Here is a 20,108-nt window from a genome sequence, read left to right on the forward strand (position 1 = left end):
TGACTATTTTTACATAGTTGGCAATGGAAGTTACTTTTTAGGTTTGTATCATTTTCCATTAGATTTGGATAGAATTTTGATCAACCACATGACAACGATTTAGAGATATGAAACTGGCACGCAGATCGGTAGAAATGGTAAGATAAATATGCATTCCACATGAGAAAGGTTGCAGACTCCTCGTTTAGCCTATTACCGGGCAACTTCAGGAGAGCAACGGCATAATCTGTGAAAGCCAGCAGGACAGGGAGGAGAATGGTTGGGTCAGGTTAAAACATCTTCTGGGTAGGACCCTTCATCTCAATTTCCGCCTAAAATGACCCAAATCTAACTGCCTGTAACTCAGGACCTAAAGCAAGGATATGCATATTCTTGATACTATTTTAAAGGAAACACTTTTAAAGTTTGTGGAGATGTGAAATTCATGTAGGAGAATATAACACATCTGGTAAAAGAAAAAAAACAACAAAAAAACATGCATTTTCTATTTTTATTGCGTAATCTTTCAAATGCAAAAGAAAGGCCATACATTGAGACAGGAAGCTGGGGGTCATTTAGATGTTGTCCACAACAGGGCAACTGTGTGTGCAAAGATTCAGACAGATTCATTCATGAATGAGAGAGCTACATGATATTTAGCATGGAGAGCTACATGATATTTAGCATGGAGAGCTACATGATATTTAGCATGGAGAGCTACATGATATTTAGCATGGAGAGCTACATGATATTTAGCATGGAGAGCTACATGATATTTAGCAAATGTACCCAAGTGGCCGAATTGGTCAATTTTCAAGTACATAACTATAGAGAACATAACAAAAATGCTATGGTAATAAAACATTTAAAAAGTTCACACACTCCCAGGAATGTCATACATGATGCATCATTAGCTTCCCTACGTAAAAGGAACTAACAGGAGACGAGAACCCCTGATCCAAAGCCTCCCAACACAGAAGGGAACTATTTAAGATAAGGACCAGGTAGCAGCACAACACTGAACACAACACAAACCACACACACAGTGGAGAGAAAGAAAAAAAAACTATTTACACACTATTTACAATTTAGAGTACGAAGAACTACCCACAGTCCTCTACACAAGACTGAGCTCCTGATGCCAAGTCCCATAGCAGTCTCTTTCCGCTGTGAAGCAGAGGGTAACGGCACAAGTTGTGCAGGTGATGGGAGATTTCCTGTGGCACAGAATACAACGACGCCTCCCCGCTGTGCTCTTTTGGCCCTGAGGCACATTCAGGTCTGCACTTCTGTATTTCGGCAGGTGAACACCACCGGTGGCAGGAGCAGAGGGGACAGAAGGTGCCGCCGCGGTGGACTTTGTGCCGTAGTCAGCAAGCTCCTGGACGAGCAGCTCTCTGAAGGCCAGCTGTGTTATGGGGGTCTGTCCGCAGCTCTTAGCCATTTCCTTCTGGAGGATGAATGCATTCACCACAGCAATGTCGATGAAGTGATAGAACAATGTCTTGTACCATTTCATTTTCTTGTGTAGAACGTTGTTGTAGCCTATCAGCGTGTCTGACAGGTCCACACCTCCCATGCTCTTGTTGTAATCCTTTACAGCAGCTGGAACGGGGACATTTTTCTTGATCCATGCCCCATTAGCGTCCTTCACGCGCCTGCTGACGTGATCGCCACTGTACGATTTGTGGATACTGGAGCACATGACCACCTCTCTGGTATCCATCCACTTTACAAAGAGCAGGTCATCTTTACGAATCCATCGCATGGCACCCCTACCAGCCCTCTTAGGCATGTCGTTTACTTTTGTTTTGGGAAAACCCACTCTGTTGGGACCAATGGCGCCACAAGACCATACATTCAGTTTCCTCAGGTCTGTAAACAGGGTAGGGCTTGTGTAAAAGTTGTCCACAAACAGTTTGTAGCCTGTCCCCAGCAGTGGAAAATCCAATAATTCCATAACGGAATCATAACTAAGTCCCTTACCGGTGGCCGAGACGGATTTCCCCTCGTAAACAAAACAATTCCAAGTGTAGGCACACACAGAATCGGCCAAAACAAACAGTTTGTAAGCACATTTTGTTGGCTTGTTTCGCATATGTTGTTTGAGGTTAATTATATCCTTTGAGGCTACCATCCTCTCATCTATGGACAGGTTCTGGGCGGGGTGAAAATGGGTCTTGCAGGCCTCAACAATGCTGGAGTACAGAGGTTTGATTTTGCAGAGCCTGTCAAAGCTCGCTGTGCCCCTCTTCTTCTCATTGTCGTCGTCAGCTTGTGGGTCACTGATATGAAGCGCCCGCCAGATAGTCAGAAACCTGGTACAAGACATGACAGAGGTGGGGAAAGGCAGTTGGTGGAGTCTTGAGCTTCTCCAGTAGTCCTTCACGTTTTTCAACTTCACAAGCCCCATGTAAATGACCAGTGAGATGTAACAGTAGAGGTCTTGGATGGAAATGGGCTTCCATGCCTCTTTCTTCCCTGCTTGCTTCTTAGCCCCATACGTGTTGGTGTTAGACACCAGCGAATCAAGAACGGACAAGGAGAAAAACATCTGGAAAAGATGAAGGGGGCTGTACTTCCCAGTCATGTCCAGCTGAGGTCCTGGCTGCCTTTTAGGTCGAAATGTTGGTGGAAGTGGCTCCACATCATCCTCTAGCACAGTGTGCCAACGTTCCTCTCCCTCTGTGGTAGTTGCAGCTGGTGCACTGGCCCTCATCCGCTTCTGGGCTGGCCTTTTCACACCTGTAGATGGCCGGGCGGTGGTGGGTGTGGAGCCAGAGACAGCAGCAGGGGTCAGACTGGAGGATTCAGTTCCTACGTTTGAATGAGTGGGGGATGGAGGACTTGAAAGTGGTCTCTTTGGAGTTGGCTCCCAGAGGTCATCTGAGTCAGAGTCTCTCCAACTATTGAGGATTAAAAAAAAATTCAGTTAGATTTCAAGTTTACAATTACTTATTTTATTTAACCTTTATTTTAGTAGGGGGTGAGCTCTGTATTAATACTTTTACGGATGAGCCCTGCATCAATACATCAAATACACAACATATCTATAAACATATATATCATATAGAAGATGGGTAACACAATCAATTTAACAAAATATGTGGACCAATAGGCAATAAGACGCTCAAAAACCACAGAATGTCATAGCCAACAGAAGATACACATAGGCTATGCTAATACATTGTATGCCTCAGGTCTATATACACATATATATATATACACACACACACACACACACACATATATACACAGTTGAAGTCGGAAGTTTACATACACCTTAGCCAAATACATTTAAACTCAGTTTTTCACAATTCCTGACATTTAATCCTAGTAAAAATGCCCTGTCTTAGGTCAGTTAGGATCACCACTTATTTTAAGAATGTGAAATGTCCGAAAAGTAGTAGAGAGAATTATTTATTTCAGCTTTTATTTCTTTCATCACATTCCCAGTGGGTCAGAAGTTTACATACACTCAATTAGTATTTGGTAGCATTGCCTTTAAATTGTTTAACTTGGGTCAAACGTTTCAGGTAGCCTTCCACAAGCTTCCCACAATAAATTGGGTGAATTTTGGCCCATTCCTCCTGACAGAGCTGGAGTAACTGAGTCAGGTTTGTAGGCCTCCTTGCTCGCACACGCCTTTTCAGTTCTGCCCACATATTTTCTATAGGATTGAGGTCAGGGCTTTGTGATGGCCAATCCAATACCTTGACTTTGTTGTCCTTAAGCCATAACTTTGGAAGTATGCTTGGGGTCATTGTCCATTTGGAAGATCAATTTGCGACCAAGCTTTAACTTCCTGACTGATGTCTTGAGATGTTGCTTCAATATATCCACACAATTTTCCTTCCTCATGGTGCCATCTATTTTGTGAAGTGCACCAGTCCCTCCTGCAGCAAAGCACCCCCACAGCATGATGCTGCCACCCCCGTGCTTCACGGTTGGGATGGTGTTCTTCGGTTTGCAAGCTATCCCCTTTTTCCTCCAAACATAACAATGGTCATTATGGCCAAACAGTTCTATTTTTGTTTCATCAGACCAGAGGACATTTCTCCAAAAAGTACGACCTTTGTCCCCATGTGCAGTTGCAAACCGTAGTCTGGCATTTTTATGGCGGTTTTGGAGCAGTGGCTTCTTCCTTGCTGAGCGGCCTTTCAGGTTATGTCGATATAGGACTTGTTTTACTGTGGATATAGATACTTTTGTACTTGTTTCCTCCAGCATCTTCACAAGGTCCTTTGCTGTTGTTCTGGGATTGAGTTGCACTTTTCGCATCAATGTACGTTCGTCTCTAGGAGACAGAACGCGTCTCCTTCCTGAGCAGTATGACGGCTGCGTGATCCCATGGTGTTTATATTTGCGTACTATTGTTTGTGCAGATGAACGTGGTACCTTCAGGCATTTGGAAATTGCTCCCAAGGATGAACCAGACTTGTGGAGGTCTACCATTTTTTTTCTGATGTCTTGGCTGATTTCTTTTGATTTCCCATGATGTCAAGCAAAGAGGCACTGAGTTTGAAGGTAGGCCTTGAAATATATCCACAGGTACACCTCCAATTGGCTCAAATGATGTCAATTAGCCTATCAGAAGCTTCTAAAGCCATGACATCGTTTTCTGTAATTTTCCAAGCTGTTTAAAGGCACAGTTAACTTAGTGTATGTAAACTTCTGACCCACTGGAATTGTGACACAGTGAATTATAAGTGAAATAATCTGTTTGTAAACAATTGTTGGAAAAATTACTTGTGTCAGGCACAAAGTAGATGTCCTAACCGACTTGCCAAAACTATAGTTTGTTAATAAGAAATTTGTGGAGTGGTTGAAAAATGATTTAATGACTCCAACCTAAGTGTATGTAAACTTCCGACTTCAACTGTGTGTGTGTGTGTGTGTAATATATATATATATATATATATATATATATATATATATATATATATATATATATATATATATATATATATATATATATATATATATATATATATATATATATATATATATATATATATATACATATACACACACATATATATATACATATACACACACACATACACATACATAAATATATACACATAAATATATACATATATAAACATACATACGTATACACATACATACGTATCCGTATACATATGTATACACATACATACATATGTATACATACATACATACACACACATACATACATACATACATACATACACATACTTATACATATATCTAAATCTAATACATGATAGTTTGCAAGCCCTGCCACATCCGATGAGCATCAGAGCTGGCGTAGTAGGATTCGATCTTAGTACTGTATTAAATGTATGCACTCACTAAATGTAAGTCGCTCTGGATAAGAGCGTCTGCTAAATGACTAAAATCTAAATAAATATATATATATATATATATATATATATATATATATATATATATATATATATATATATATATATATATATATATATACACATATACACACACATATACACACACACACACACACATATATACACATACATATATACACACACACAATACCAGTCAAAAGTTTGGACACCTACTCATTCAAGGCTTTTTCTTCATTTTTACATTTTAGAATAATAGCGAAGACATCAAAACTATGAAATAACACATGGAATCATGTAGTGACCCAAAAACTTTTAAACAGATTCTTCAAATAGCCACCATTTGCATTGATGACAGCTTTGCACACTCTTGGCATTCTCTCAACCAGCTTCGTAAGGTAGTCACCTGGAATGCATTTCAATTAACAGGTGTGCCTTGTTAAAAGTTAATTTGTGGAATTTCTTTCCTTCTTAATGCGTTTGAGCCAATCAGTTGTGTGGTGACAAGGTAGGGGGGTATACAGAAGATAGCCCTATTTGGTAAAAGACCAAGTCCATATTATGGCAAGAACAGCTCAAATAAGCAAAGAGAAACGACAGTCCATTATTACTTTAAAGACATGAAGGTCAGTCAATCGCAAAAAACATCAAGAGCTATGATGAAGCTGGCTCTAATGAGGCCCACCACAGGAAATAAATAGTTACCTCTGCTGCAGAGGATAATTTCATTAGAGTCACCAGCCTCAGAAATTGCAGCCCAAATAAATGCTTCACAGAGTTCAAGTAACACACACATCTCAACATCAACTGTTCAGAGGAGGCTGTGTGAATCAGGCCTTCATGGTCGAATTGCTGCAAAGAAACCACTACTAAAGGACACCAATAAGCAGAAGAGACCCCCACCCACCCCATCTTTTTACGCTGCTGCTACTCTGTTAATTATTTATGCAGTCACTTTAACTCTGCCCACATGTACATATTACTTCAACTAGCCGGTGCCCCCGCACATTGACTCTGCACCGGTACCCCCCTGTATATATAGCCTCCCTACTGTTATTTTATTTTACTTCTGTTCTTTTTTTCTCAACACTTTTTTTGTTGTTGTTTTACTTTACTTTTTTTATTAAAAATAAATGCACTGTTGGTTAAGGGCTGTAAGTAAGCATTTCACTGTAATGTCTGCACCTGTTGTATTCGGCGCATGTGGCCAATAAAATTTGATTTGATTTGGACTTGCTTGGGCCAAGAAACACGAGCAATGGACATTAGACCGGTGGAAATCTGTCCTTTGGTCTGATGAGTCCAAATGTGAGATTTTTAGTTCCAACCGCTGTGTCTTTGTGAAACAGAGTAGGAGAACGGATGATCGCTGCATGGGTGGTTCCCACCTTGAAGCATGGAGGAGGTGGTGTGAATGTGCTTTGCTGGTGAAACTGTCTGTGATTTATTTAGAATTCAAGGCACACTTAACAAGCATGGCTACCATCGCATTCTGCAGCGATACGCCATCTCATTTGGTTTGGAATTAGTGGGACAAAAATTTGTTTTTCAACAGGACAATGACCCAACACACCTCCAGTCTGTGTGGGCTATTTGACCAATAAGGAAAGTGATGGAGTGCTGCATCAGTCACGCCATCACTTTCCACAATCACTCCACCTCAACCCAATTGAGATGGTTTGGGATAATTTGACCACAGAGTGAAGGAAAAGCAGCCAACAAGTGCTCAGCATATGTGGGAACTCCTTCAAGACTGTTGGAAAAGCATTCCAGGTGAAGCTGGTTGAGAGAATGCCAAGAGTGTGCAAAGCTGTCATCAAGGCAAAGGGTGGCTAAAATATATTTTGATTTGTTTAACACTTTTTTGGTTATTACATGATTCCATGTGTTATTTCATAGTTTTGATGTCTTCACTATTATTATACAATGTAGAAAATAGTAAAAATAAAGAAAAACCCTTGAATGAGTTGGTGTGTCCAAATTTTTGACTGGTACTGCATATACAGTGAGGGAAAAAAGTATTTGATCCCCTGCTGATTTTGTATGTTTGCCCACTGACAAAGACATGATCAGTGTATAATTTTAATGGTAGGTTTATTTGAACAGTGAGAGACAGAATAACAACAACAAAAATCCAGAAAAACGCATGTCAAAAATGTTATAAATTTATTTGCATTTTAATGAGGGAAAAAAGTATTTGACCCCTCTGCAAAACATGACTTAGTACTTGGTGGCAAAACCCTTGTTGGCAATCGCAGAGGTCAGACGTTTCTTGTAGTTGGCCACCAGGTTTGCACACATCTCAGGAGGGATTTTGTCCCACTCCTCTTTGCAGATCTTCTCCAAGTCATTAAGGTTTCGAGGCTGACATTTGGCAACTCGAACCTTCAGCTCCCTCCACAGATTTTCTATGGGATTAAGGTCTGGAGACTGGCTAGGCCACTCCAGGACCTTAATGTGCTTCTTCTTGAGCCACTCCTTTGTTGCCTTGGCCGTGTGTTTTGGGTCATTGTCATGCTGGAATACCCATCCACGACCCATTTTAAATGCCCTGGCTGAGGGAAGGAAGTTCTCACCCAAGATTTGACGGTACATGGCCCTGTCCATTGTCCCTTTGATGCAGTGAAGTTGTCCTGTCCCCTTAGCAGAAAAACACCCCCAAAGCATAATGTTTCCACCTCCATGTTTGACGGTGGGGATGGTGTTCTTGGGGTCATAGGCAGCATTCCTCCTCCTCCAAACACGGCGAGTTGAGTTGATGCCAAAGAGCTCGATTTTGGTCTCATCTGACCACAACACTTTCACCCAGTTCTCTTCTGAATCATTCAGATGTTCATTGGCAAACTTCAGACGGGCCTGTATATGTGCTTTCTTGAGCAGGAGGACCTTGCGGGCGCTGCAGGATTTCAGTCCTTCACGGCGTAGTGTGTTAACAATTGTTTTCTTGGTGACTATGGTCCCAGCTGCCTTGAGATCATTGACAAGATCCTCCCGTGTAGTTCTGGGCTGATTCCTCACCGTTCTCATGATCATTGCAACTCCACGAGGTGAGATCTTGCATGGAGCCCCAGGCCGAGGGAGATTGACAGTTATTTTGTGTTTCTTCCATTTGCGAATAATCGCACCAACTTGTGTAGGTCTACAATCTCCCTTTAAGAGTGTGCTCCTAATCTCAGCTCGTTACCTGTATAAAAGACACCTGGGAGCCAGAAATCTTTCTGATTGAGAGGGGGTCAAATACTTATTTCCCTCATTAAAATGCAAATCAATTTATAACATTTTTGACATGCGCTTTTCTGTATTTTTTTGTTGTTATTCTGTCTCTCACTGTTCAAATAAACTTACCATTAAAATTATAGACTGATCATGTCTTGGTCAGTGGGCAAACGTACAAAATCAGCAGGGGATCAAATACTTTTCCCCCCCCACTGTGTGTGTGTATATATATATATATATGTAAAAATCTAATAAAAATATCTCAAATGAATATGCAACCATTTAAACAACTGCATTAGCATGAGAAGCAAAAACGTATTTTACTTACTGATCTAAACGTGGATCTTTTCCTTCCAAAAACGTTTCTTCTGCGCTGGAATCAAAACTGTGCTCACTTACAGAGTCCTCATATATTTGTTCTGTGTCACTCTCCCAGTCAAAACTGTGCTCACTCAACGAGTCCTCATCCATTCGTTCTGTGTCACTCTCCCGCTGGAATCTAAACTGTGCTCCCTCAGAGTCCTCATCCATTCGTTCTGTGTCACTCTCCCAGTCAATTTCTGCAAACAAAATTTGTCAACATTTGTATACTTGGACTTCGATTTAGCTTTTCCACTCTTAGTAGCCATGTTTTACTTTTTCAGTTTTGAGAAAAGTTTGAAGAATAGAACGAACCGCTGCGTAACGTAAACTACCGTGCTTCCTGTTTCCTTTCACCAGATAATGAACCGCTGCATAACGTAAACTAGTGCTTCCTGTTTCCTTTCACCAGAGAATGAACACTGCTGCGCACAGCTCTAGATTGATGGCTGTTTGTCGTGCAAAGGGTGTTCACATACTGCTGGAAAGCCCAGCTCATTGGCTATCTGGCTAGGTTTCAAAACGATAGGAGGTCATTGGACCAAGACACTGTCAATCAAGTGAACACTGCTCGTCTCATTGGTGAGTAATGATGGCTGACCTTCATAGGCTAATTGACATGTTGTGTAGCAAATACGTAATGTAGAATGCTGAAACAAGTTTGGTTGCCTTCTAGAGTGTCTGAGGATTGCACAGAAACCGAACTTGACCGGGTTAAACAACGTTTTGCCAATTAGATTTAATAAAATTGTTTTGTTGCAAGTTGAAAGAGTTGGAATTCATGCAAAACGCTGTATACAACATGGATCGTATTAGGATATAAAATTGGATTTTATCAAACAAAACTATGCTACATTTTATCTCTGGGACCTCAGGATGACAAATCAGAGCAAGATTACTGAATGTCTGCAGCACTTACTTTGATTAGTAAAATCTGCTCCTTTCTTCTCTTCTCCTCCTCTCACAGTTCCACTCAGCCCCGTTGTTTTCCTGCAGTCCACCAGCCGCACAGACAACCCCTTCAGACCCAGCAGTAAGGTGCTACTGGGAGAGGTACGACACGGGGACTCTGGGAGGGAGGAAGGGCTAGCGTTGTCCTGGTAACCATATAGAGGGGACACAGACACATATCATTATGGATGCTGATGTCACTGTTGTCATATGGTACTTTACAGAAACCCAGCCCAGACCCCGACAGAGCAAGACGTATGCTAGACCAGACCAAGCTGTACCATCTGGTGTTCTGATCTGGAGAGACTCTTCTCTGCCTCGTCAGTATCAGGATGTTGTTGAGGCTCGCCAGAGGATCCATGATAGTCATGTCTCTCTCCTGTGTGAACGAGAACATCAAACAGATGGTAAACTTATGATCTATTACAATCATAGAGTCTTAAAATAGGCATTAATATATCTAAGCAGGGCCTAAAATGGCCACGTTCAACATGATTTTATAAAATATTGTTTGTGATGCAAATGTAAAAGGGTCGTTCTCTAAATGGGTGCCCTTTGATATTTTAAGTAGAAATTAAGCACCAATATTGAATTTTAATAGCCAGTTACATTAGATGAGGTGCACTTTAATGTAGACCACATGGAGAATTCAATTTAAAAGTCCCAAAAATAGATGTACCAACGGCAGATTGCCCCTTAAACAATTCCTACAGTACTGAACAACATATTGAAGTATATAACTTCAGTAGAATGCCCCTTTAAAACCACACATTAGTTCAAGAACTGCATAGTTTGTGCCCCTGTTTTTAAGACAATACTCACTGGTGTTAATCTGATCTGCTGTCTCCTCCTCTTCTTCTTCTACTTTCACGACAATGTTCAGCCCCGGAGCTTCTTTCTCCGTCCAACAGACCTCCTCTTCTTTAGCAGGGGAGGAGTAGTTTAGTGAGCTCATGGTCAGGGATGTTAGCTAGTTAGTTAGCATTAGCGACTAGCCTAGTGCTAGGCTCAGTATCAACTTTAACAAGTTTGCAAATTGAACAAGCAAAGTAAGTTAAAGTTAACCAGTAGATACGTCAACAGAAAGGTGTTTAAAACACTGAGATTAGCTAATGTACATAAATATGGTCTAAATATAAATATATGGCGTCAATATTTCGGTTTTATGTTGGCTACCGAGGTGGTTGCTGAAGAAGAGTCCCGCCCAGTCCATTATACGTCACGCAAGAATCATCACCTGAGAGACGCACATCGCCATCTGCTGACTGGAGTGGGTAACGCAGTTTGGAAACAATATTTACTACATCGTTCGTATTGGCAAAGAATGTCGTAATAATTGAACAATAAGCTGATATATTTTCTCTTACGTCTTACAAAGAATACTTTCCTGTACACAGACGTAGAAGCTTAATATGAATATGTAGATTAATAAATACTTCTATGAATAGGCAGTGTGTTAATACACATTCTCTGTTCATTTTTCACATTCGTTTTTATCTAGATGTGACCATACTATTCCCTTAAAGCCACGCTCTATAAAATACAAATCATCCTGTAAACAATAGAGCAAATGCATCACATGCAAATAGCACTTGATTATCTGTAGCGTTTTCCTTGATGGCCCAAAAGCTCAATTTTAGTCTCATCTGACCAGAGTACCTTCTTCCATATGTTTGGGGAGTCTCCCACATGCCTTTTGGCGAATACCAAACGTGTTTGCTTATTTATTTTTTAAAGCAATGGCTTTTTGCTGGCCACTCTTCCGTAAAGCCCAGCTCTGTGGAGTGTATGGCTTAAAGTGGTCCTATGGACAGATACTCCAATCTCCGCTGTTGAGCTTTGCAGCTCCTTCAGGGTTATCTTTGGTCTCTTTGTTGCCTTTCTGATTAATGCCCTCATTGCCTGGTCCGTGAGTTTTGTTGGGCGGCCCTCTCATGTCAGGTTTGTTGTGGTGCCATATTTTTAAAAATTTTAAATAATGGATTTAATGGTGCTCCGTGGGATGTTAAAAGTTTTTGATATTTTTTTATAACCCAACCCTGATCTGTACTTCTCCACAACTTTGTCCCTGACCTGTTTGGAGAGCTCCTTCGTCTTCATGGTGCCGCTTGCTTGGTGGTGCCCCTTGCTTGTTGGTGTTACAGACTCTGGGGCCTTTCAGAAAAGGTGTATATACACTGAGATCATGTGACACTTAGATTGCACACAGGTGGACTTTATTTATCTAATTATGTGACTTCTGAAGGTAATTGGTTGCACCAGATCTTATTTAGGGGCTTCATAGCAAAGGGGGTGAATACATATGCACGCACCACTTTTCCGTTATTTACAGTGGGGTAAATACAAATCCCTTAGGCAGATTTAACGTCGACTTGCAGTGGGTTGAGAACAAATCTGACCAAAAAATGATGTAAATTGTACCACCCAAAACGGCACTTTAGAGACTGGAAGGGCAAAGGGGCATGCGGTCTACACAGGTAGAGCCCTGTCTGTCCACGTTGCCTTTGGCAAAGGGGGCACTGCTTCATGTGGCGGCTCAGTTAAAAGGGTGAGAAACGTTTTATTGTTTTTGGGCAGGATTATGTGAGGTGTTATTTTTTATTTTTTTGCGATGCGTCTTGGTCGATTTAGCTCGGAATATGCCACCATCTGCAATCTGTCGCCTAATCCTGCGTAATGGGCAGGTCAGCCCTGGAGGAAAGTGTTGTCTGTAAGAAGAGAGAACATACATTTTACATTTTAGTCATTTAGCAGACGTTCTTATCCAGAGCGACTTACAGTTAGTGATTGCATACATTTTCATACTGGCCCCCCGTGGGAAACGAACCGACAACCCTAGCGTTGCAAGCACCATGCTCTACCAACTGAGCTACAGGGGTGTACCTTTCAGAGGATATTCCTCCTATTCGTCTCTCAGCCTATGCATAGCATCTGATTGTTTTTAAATGACTTCTTATGACATTGTTTGCCAGAATAAACGATGAAATAAAGATTTTTCCAATCTGTGTTACCTACTCCACTCAGCAGATGGCGATGTGAGTCTTTCAGGTGATGCTTCTTACGTGACGTATAATCTAGTGGACGGGAGTCTTCTTCAACAGCGACAAAATACTACTGATTCAACCACCTCGGTAGCTTGCTAGCGAACATAAAACCTTTAGACCAATCTTGTGTATATTAATGTCAGTGATTTTAAACATAATTCTGTTTACGTATTTACTAGTTAACAAAACTTAATTTGCTTGTCAATTGAAGTTGGCTAATTTGTTAAATTGATAACGTTACTGTACTAGGCTAATTGCTAATGCTAACTAACTAGCTAGCTAACATCCACGACCATGAGCTCACTAAGCTATACGGAGAAAGAAGTTATGGGGCTGAACATCATCGTAAAAGAAGAAGAAGAAGAGGAGGATATTACATTTAAAGGAGAGGAAGAATATTTTGGAGTAAAAGAGGAAGAGGAGGCTATTACAATAAAAGAGAAGGAGGAAGACGTTTTGGGAGTGAAAGAGGAAGAGGAAGGAATGGAGGAGGAGAATGAAGGTCCTGTTAACACCAGTGATTATTGTCTTAAAAGCATTTGCACAAACTATGCAGTTGTTGAGCTAGGCTAATGTGTGGTTTTAAAGGGGCATTCTACTTTAGTTCTACACTTTAATATGTTCTTCAGTACTGTATAAGTTGTTTAAGGGGCAATCCACCATTGGTTCATGCATTTTTGGGACTTTTAAATGTATGGATTTAATGAATTCTCCATGTGGTCTATATTAAAGTGCACCTCATCTAATATAACAGGCTTTTAAAATTCAATATTGGTGCATAATTTCTACTTAAAATATCAAAGGGACGCAAAAGGCACCCATTTAGTGGAACGACCCTTTTACATTTGCATCACAAACAATATTTGATAAAATCATGTTGAATGTGGCCGTTTTAGGCCCTGCTTAGATATATTAATGCCTCTTGTAAGACCCTATGATTGCAATAGAAGATCATAAGTTTACAATCTGTTTGATGTTCTCGTTCACACAGGAGAGAGACATGACTATCATGGATCCTCTGGGGAGCCTCAACAACATCCTGATGCTGACGAGGCAGAGAAGAGTCTCTCCAGATCAGAACACCAGATGGTACAGCTTGGTCTGGTCTAGCATACAGCTTGGTCTGTCGGGGTCTGGGCTGGGTTTCTGTAAAGCACTTTATGACAACAGTGACATCAGCATCCATAATGATATGTGTCTGTGTCCCCTCTATATGGTTACCAGGACAACGCTAGCCCTTCCGCCCTCCCAGAGTCCCCGTGTCGTACCTCTCCCAGTAGCACCTTACTGCTGGATCTGAAGAGGTTGTCTGTGCGGCTGGTGGACTGCAGGAAAACAACAGGGCTGAGTGGCACTGTGAGAGGAGGAGAAGAGATAGCATGAGATTTTAGAGGGAAAGTGGGGAAATGTCATTTCCACCACAGTCATTTCCACCACGGTGTTCATTGTGGTGGTAAAGACAGGTTGTGGTGGAAATGACATTGTTCGTGCTAAACAGCAAATTATTTGGGCTATAATACTGATACTAAATTCAAAAACAGTTTTAACAATATTACAATATTGTTGGTAAATAAGAGAACAATAGATAAGTAGGTTTGACATGATGTCTTGGCTCTTTCTTTAAGATGGCAAGCAATACCACAGCACAGAGGTCAAGATCATACAGAGAAAGAATAAAATCAGATCCACTTAAATATGCAGAGTCCCTCAAGAAGGACAGAGAAAGATACCTGAAGAAAAAGCAACAAGGTGTTGTTAAATCTGTGACAGAAATGCCGAAAAGAGAACAACGAAAAATGAGAAGACAGTGGCGAATTTCTCAACGAAACAGACGTAGGAAATGGAAAATGGTCTCAGCAGTGAATAGTTTCATGGCACATACAACACCACCACCATCACCAGACAACATGAGTGTTAATGCAGAAGACATCCCTGAAACACCTCAGCTGTGTGAGCCTACACCAGAGAGAACTCCACAGAGGAAAAGAGGGAGAAAAAAGGTGTACAGAGATCTTAATGACATTAAACAAAAGCTTGAGGATGCCCTCAGAAAAGTTGAAAAATACAAAAAAAGAAGTAATCGACTGAAGAAGAACCTGGGGATCCTAGAGTCACCTAAAATGAAAACAAAGCAACAGATGCAGCAAGAAAGCAAGCAATTAAAGAAGACACTCCTATTCCATAACACCATTATGTCAGAAATAAGAAAAAAGTATCAGAATGTTGACAATCGTAAAGCTCGGCAACTGATCTCCAAACTTGTGGCTGGCAAGATCTTAAAAAAATACCGCCTGGTCACCATGGCCAAGAAGGAGTTTGGATTCTCTACAAAACTAATCAGGACAAACATGACAAGGGCCGACAAACTCAAATACACCCGCAAAACACAACGAAACAGAGTCAGCCAAGAAGTGAAGGAAAAGATAACAAAGTTTTTAGAACGCGACGATAACAGTAGGGCCACTACTGGAAAGAAAGAGACAATTACAAAGATGAAAAATAAAATGCAAAAGCGCTTCCTGGTGGATTCTATGCAGACACTGCACCTGAAGTTTAGACACGAGAATCCCGAAGTCAGACTCTCCTATGCAGAGTTTTGCAAAAAGCGACCCTTTTGGATTGTTAAACCAACGATCAAAGACAGAGACACATGTCTGTGTAAGCTACACTCAAACATACAGTTCATGGCAAACAAACTGTTCTTTCACAAAGTCATTAAAACGTCCAAAGTCACCGATCTCATGTATTCAGTTACATGCAAAAATGTGACAAAAGAATGCATGTACAGGGAGTGTCTGGATTGTAAAGACCATGAACTCCAAACCTCTGCCTTCGATGCTGGGGAGCAAACCTGGTGGTTTGAATGGAGAAGCTCTGTGGAGGACAGAGAAAAAAAGAAAAAAGACGGCTCCAAAGAAATGATTAAAGTTCACCACACAACGAAGGAAAAAGTATATGGGACTTTGAAGACACTTTTGGATGACTTTTCTGACCAACTGAAAAAAAAGATGGGAAAGCACATTCACAACATAAAACACCAATATCTGTCTTTGAGAGCACTAAAAGAAAAGATTGACGAAGACAGTATTGTTCTACAAATTGACTTCGCAGAAAATTACATGTGCAAATTTTCCAATGAAATCCAAGCGGTCCATTTTGGCGATTCCCACCAGCAGGTAAGCCTCCATACTGGTGTGGCTCACACGAAGAATGGTGTTGTGTCTGTTTGCACCATTAGTTCCTCAATGCGCCATGACCCATCTGCAATCTGGGCTCACCTCAAAAAAGTGCTTCCCTACCTCAAACAACAAAACACAGCTGCAACCACCCTGCATGTCATAAGTGATGGCCCAACCACTCAGTATAGGTCAAAAAAGAACTTTTTTTTCCTGAGCAAAGTACCATATGAGCTAGGATTCAAAAAGGTGACCTGGAATTTTCTGGAGTCCGGACATGGGAAGGGCCCAGCTGATGGAATTGGTGCGGCTGTTAAGCACCAAGCAGACTCGCTTGTGGCCAAGGGCATTGACCTTCCAACTGGAAAAGTATTGTATGAACAACTGCTTAACCAGCCATCAACTGTCAAGTTAATGTACATCACTGAGGGGGAAATTGAAGAGATGGATAGTCTCCTTCCTGATGACCTGCTGACCATCAAAGGAACCATGCAGATACATCAGGTATGTCACTTTTAACATTTTTCAATTTATATCTCCACAGTATTCAAATGCACTTTGTTCTTTTAGATTGTCTCTACAAGACCGGAGGAGATTTCTTGGCGAGTTCTCAGCTGCTTTTGTGCAGATCCCCATCCTTGCCAGTGTTTTGGTCTCAAAAAAGTCAACATACTGGGAGCACAGAACATGGAGACTGCATTGGGATCACCAAGTTCAAGCACACTTACAGCACATCTCAACCCATCATAGACCTGCATGAGGGACTGATTGGAAGTTGGTGTGTGGTACGGTATGATGGGGATCCTTACCCTGGCATTATACAGGATGTGGACCCTGAGGGTTGTGCTCTGGTGAGAACCATGAGTCATATTGGCAAAAACAAGTTCTTCTGGCCTATGAGAGACGATGTTATTTGGTACCGGCCAGAAGATGTGATCAGGCTGGTCCCAGAGCCTCAACCAGTAACAAAGAGGCATGTGATGGTGGAGCCAACCGTTTGGAAAGAAATATGCTCTGTTCTTGACCATGAAACATAACTGAACCTCTGGCCCATATGCAAGTTTGACAGATACAGTATTTAGCAAATACAATGTCTATTTAGTCAGATTCAACTTGTTATTCCACATGATTACGTTTGACAGTACATGGATTTACGATATAACACACATGACAGTAATGTTTAAGTACAGAGTGTTTGCTCTGGTTCAGCATAGGCATATAAGTTTTCAATTTCAAAATATATTGCCTATTTTATCTGTTATTCAACTGGTTATATTAAGGTTATGTTAAGGTAATGATGACATAAAGGGTTTGCTCTAGTTTGTACTAGTTTGCTCTAGTTCAGCATGTAGAAAACAGTGAAGAAATGATTTGCTGATTTTTAACACAAATTCATGTTTTTTCATTTTTTGGATTGTTTTTAATTTAAAAATATTGGTGATATGTTTTTGTTCACAAATGCTGTTGCTTATTGATTTGCTCTGGTTCACCACATAGAGCAGTAGAAAAATTGTTTTTAATTGGAAGTTGCCTATCTGTCATTTCCGCCACACACTGTCTCTTCCGCCACGCCATGTCATTTCCACCACAACACATATTTTAAAGTAAAACATATAAAAAAAACATACAATCAAACCAACTATATTCAGTGGTGTTGATAATTGTGCAGTTAGGGCTAAGATTTGTGTATACACTTTGAGGAATATATGATTTTGAGCTATGATAAGAAAATGAAATGTTCCATTGACCTAGTTTTAGGTGTTTTTTAGTGTAAACATTGTAAAATCTTTACAGTTACATTTCTGAAAAAAATAATAAATTACAAATTTGAACAGATATGTGTGTGCTATTTAATCAAATATATTTATAACAGAAGATATTTCATTATTTTCTCTTAAAAATACATGTTTTGTTATGTGATGGAAATGACCGTTTTCTTGGACTGTCAGATAAAAATGGCAAAAAATATATATTAGTAAATACAAATCATCACAGCCAACTTCAGGGAAGGTTTCCAGACAGATTGAGAAACCAACTGATACTAAAAAATTGTTTGTAGAAATGTTTTTATTTTCTGAAACTGTCTAGCTCAAAGAGTACCATAGTTGAAGAATTACCCACATACACAATCCACGTCTCATTTGTCACAAGGCTTAAACATCCTTTTTGAACCGGTCTCCTCCCCTTCATCTACACTGATTGAAGTGGATTTAACAGTGACATCAATAAGGGATCATAGCTTTCAACTGGATTCACCTAGTCAGTCTATGTCATGGAAAGAGAAGGTATTCTTAATGTTTTGTATACTCAGTGTATATCACTACAGATTTTCAAGTGCTATTTGCATGTGATGCATTTGCTCTATTGTTTACAGGATGATTTGTATCTTATAGAGTGTGGCTTTAAGGGAATAGTATGGTCAATTTTAGCACACACCACCACTTCCCCCACTGCTTCACACTCCTTTGTCTCATGTCCTTCTGAACACTTACATTTTAGTCATTTAGCAGACGCTCTTATCCAGAGCGACTTACAGTTAGTGCATATATTATTATTTATTTTTTCATACCCCCCGTGGGAATCGAACCCACTACCCTGGCGTTGCAAACGCCATGCTCTACCAACTGAGCTACATCCCTGCCGGCCATTCCCTCCCCTACCCCGGACGACGCTGGGCCAATTGTGCACCGCCCCATGGATCTCCCAGTCGCGGCCGGCTACGACAGAGCCTGGATTCGAACCAGGATCACTAGTGGCACAGCTAGCACTGCGATGCAGTGCCTTAGACCACTGTACCACACCTTGGAATCTCCCTCCTACACACTGCTGCCACATGCCCATAAGTTTGACACCTGTAACATCTTAAGGTATTCGGCACATATGCTCTCACTGGATAACTTATATATCCTAACCTCACTTTCTCAGGCAAAGACTCAACTTCAAAACTCAAAAGAACAGACAATGACTTTTCTGTTTCCCCACTCTCGCCACCCTGTTTACGTTGCACCAAACGACGAGCATCACACACACCGGGAATCATCTCCTTCAATTGGTCAACTTTTACATTCACTACTACTCCAGTAATCACTCCTCTCAATGGCACACTTTTCTTAAGAGCGAAACAATTCACAATTCTTTCCCCCATTTGTTTAACTCTGAGCGCCTTCTCCCTCTGCCCAACAGAAACTCAAACAATTATCACTAGACCACTTCTGGTTACCCTCACCGATTCTACTATACCCAACGCTCTTTTCACCCATCTTGAAACCACAATTGGATCAGCCAAAAGGCAAGGATCCATTTTCCCCACAAACTTCACTCCTACTGTCACAGACACATCTTTATTCTGACCCGCTGTGTAATCCTCGGGCTCCGAGTACTTCATCACACCTTCCACCTCCGATACATCACCCTCATTCTCTTCCATTTCTCCTCCTGTCTTCAGCTCACTTTGCTTACATTTCCTACCACTCTTCTTTAACAAACCTTCTCCCTTTTTCCTGCCATTTTCAACTGACTCAAACTCAGTCTTCCTCCATCTCTCTCTCTCTTAGACCTCCTCTGCCTCTCTTTTTCCCTCCATTCCTCCTCATTCATCCAAGTATACGTCTCCTTATGATAATAATGCATTTCTCCAAACCTATATCTGTTTCTTGCCTTCTCTAAGGACTCCATTTTCCTCCTCCTTTCCCTTCCGGCGTCTATTCTATTTTATCCTCGGCCTTGACCTCTTCATTGCTCTCCTCTTCTGATCCGCTGTCCTCCTCTCCTGAATTACCATCGTCTTCCGATCCCTCATCGGAGCTGTTATCCTCACTATCATCTGGACTTTTTTTTGAAAAAAAATGTTTATTTCACCTTTATTTAACCAGGTAAGCCAGTTGAGAACAAGTTCTCATTTACAACTGCGACCTGGCCAAGATAAAGCAAAGCAGTGCGATAAAAACAACAACACAGAGTTACATATGGGGTAAAAAAAACAAAGTAAAAAAATACAACAGAAAATATATATACAGTGTGTGCAAATGTAGCAA

At 40.9% G+C, this 20,108-nt stretch overlaps 1 protein-coding gene across 1 annotated transcript; it reads right to left on the reverse strand.

Annotated features, from left to right (window-relative positions):
• Positions 1–495: 495 nt before the first annotated feature.
• LOC311120591 (piggyBac transposable element-derived protein 3-like) lies at positions 496–11,065 on the reverse strand. Its single transcript, XM_084195178.1, has 5 exons — positions 10,677–11,065; positions 10,136–10,233; positions 9,823–10,000; positions 8,872–9,103; positions 496–2,885 (listed from the first exon to the last, which is right to left on the reverse strand). Exons 1-5 carry the CDS (start codon positions 10,807–10,809, stop codon positions 1,097–1,099), a joined length of 2,430 nt encoding a protein of 809 aa, XP_084051304.1. The 5' UTR covers positions 10,810–11,065; the 3' UTR covers positions 496–1,096.
• Positions 11,066–20,108: the final 9,043 nt, after the last annotated feature.

Source organism: Coregonus lavaretus, assembly GCF_964263955.1.
Source record: "Coregonus lavaretus genome assembly, contig: HAP1_SCAFFOLD_47, whole genome shotgun sequence".
Lineage (NCBI taxonomy): Eukaryota > Metazoa > Chordata > Actinopteri > Salmoniformes > Salmonidae > Coregonus > Coregonus lavaretus.

Excerpts from the sequence above, each read along its gene's own strand:
- LOC311120591 (XM_084195178.1), bottom strand. The coding sequence starts at position 10,809 with ATGAGCTCACTAAACTACTCCTCCCCTGCTAAAGAAGAGGAGGTCTGT. Across the intron at positions 10,001-10,135 it reads CCAGATCAGAACACCAGATG|GACAACGCTAGCCCTTCCTC; the intron begins GTACAGCTTGGT and ends TATGGTTACCAG. Across the intron at positions 2,886-8,871 it reads AAAGATCCACGTTTAGATCA|TTGGAGAGACTCTGACTCAG; the intron begins GTAAGTAAAATA and ends AATCCTCAATAG.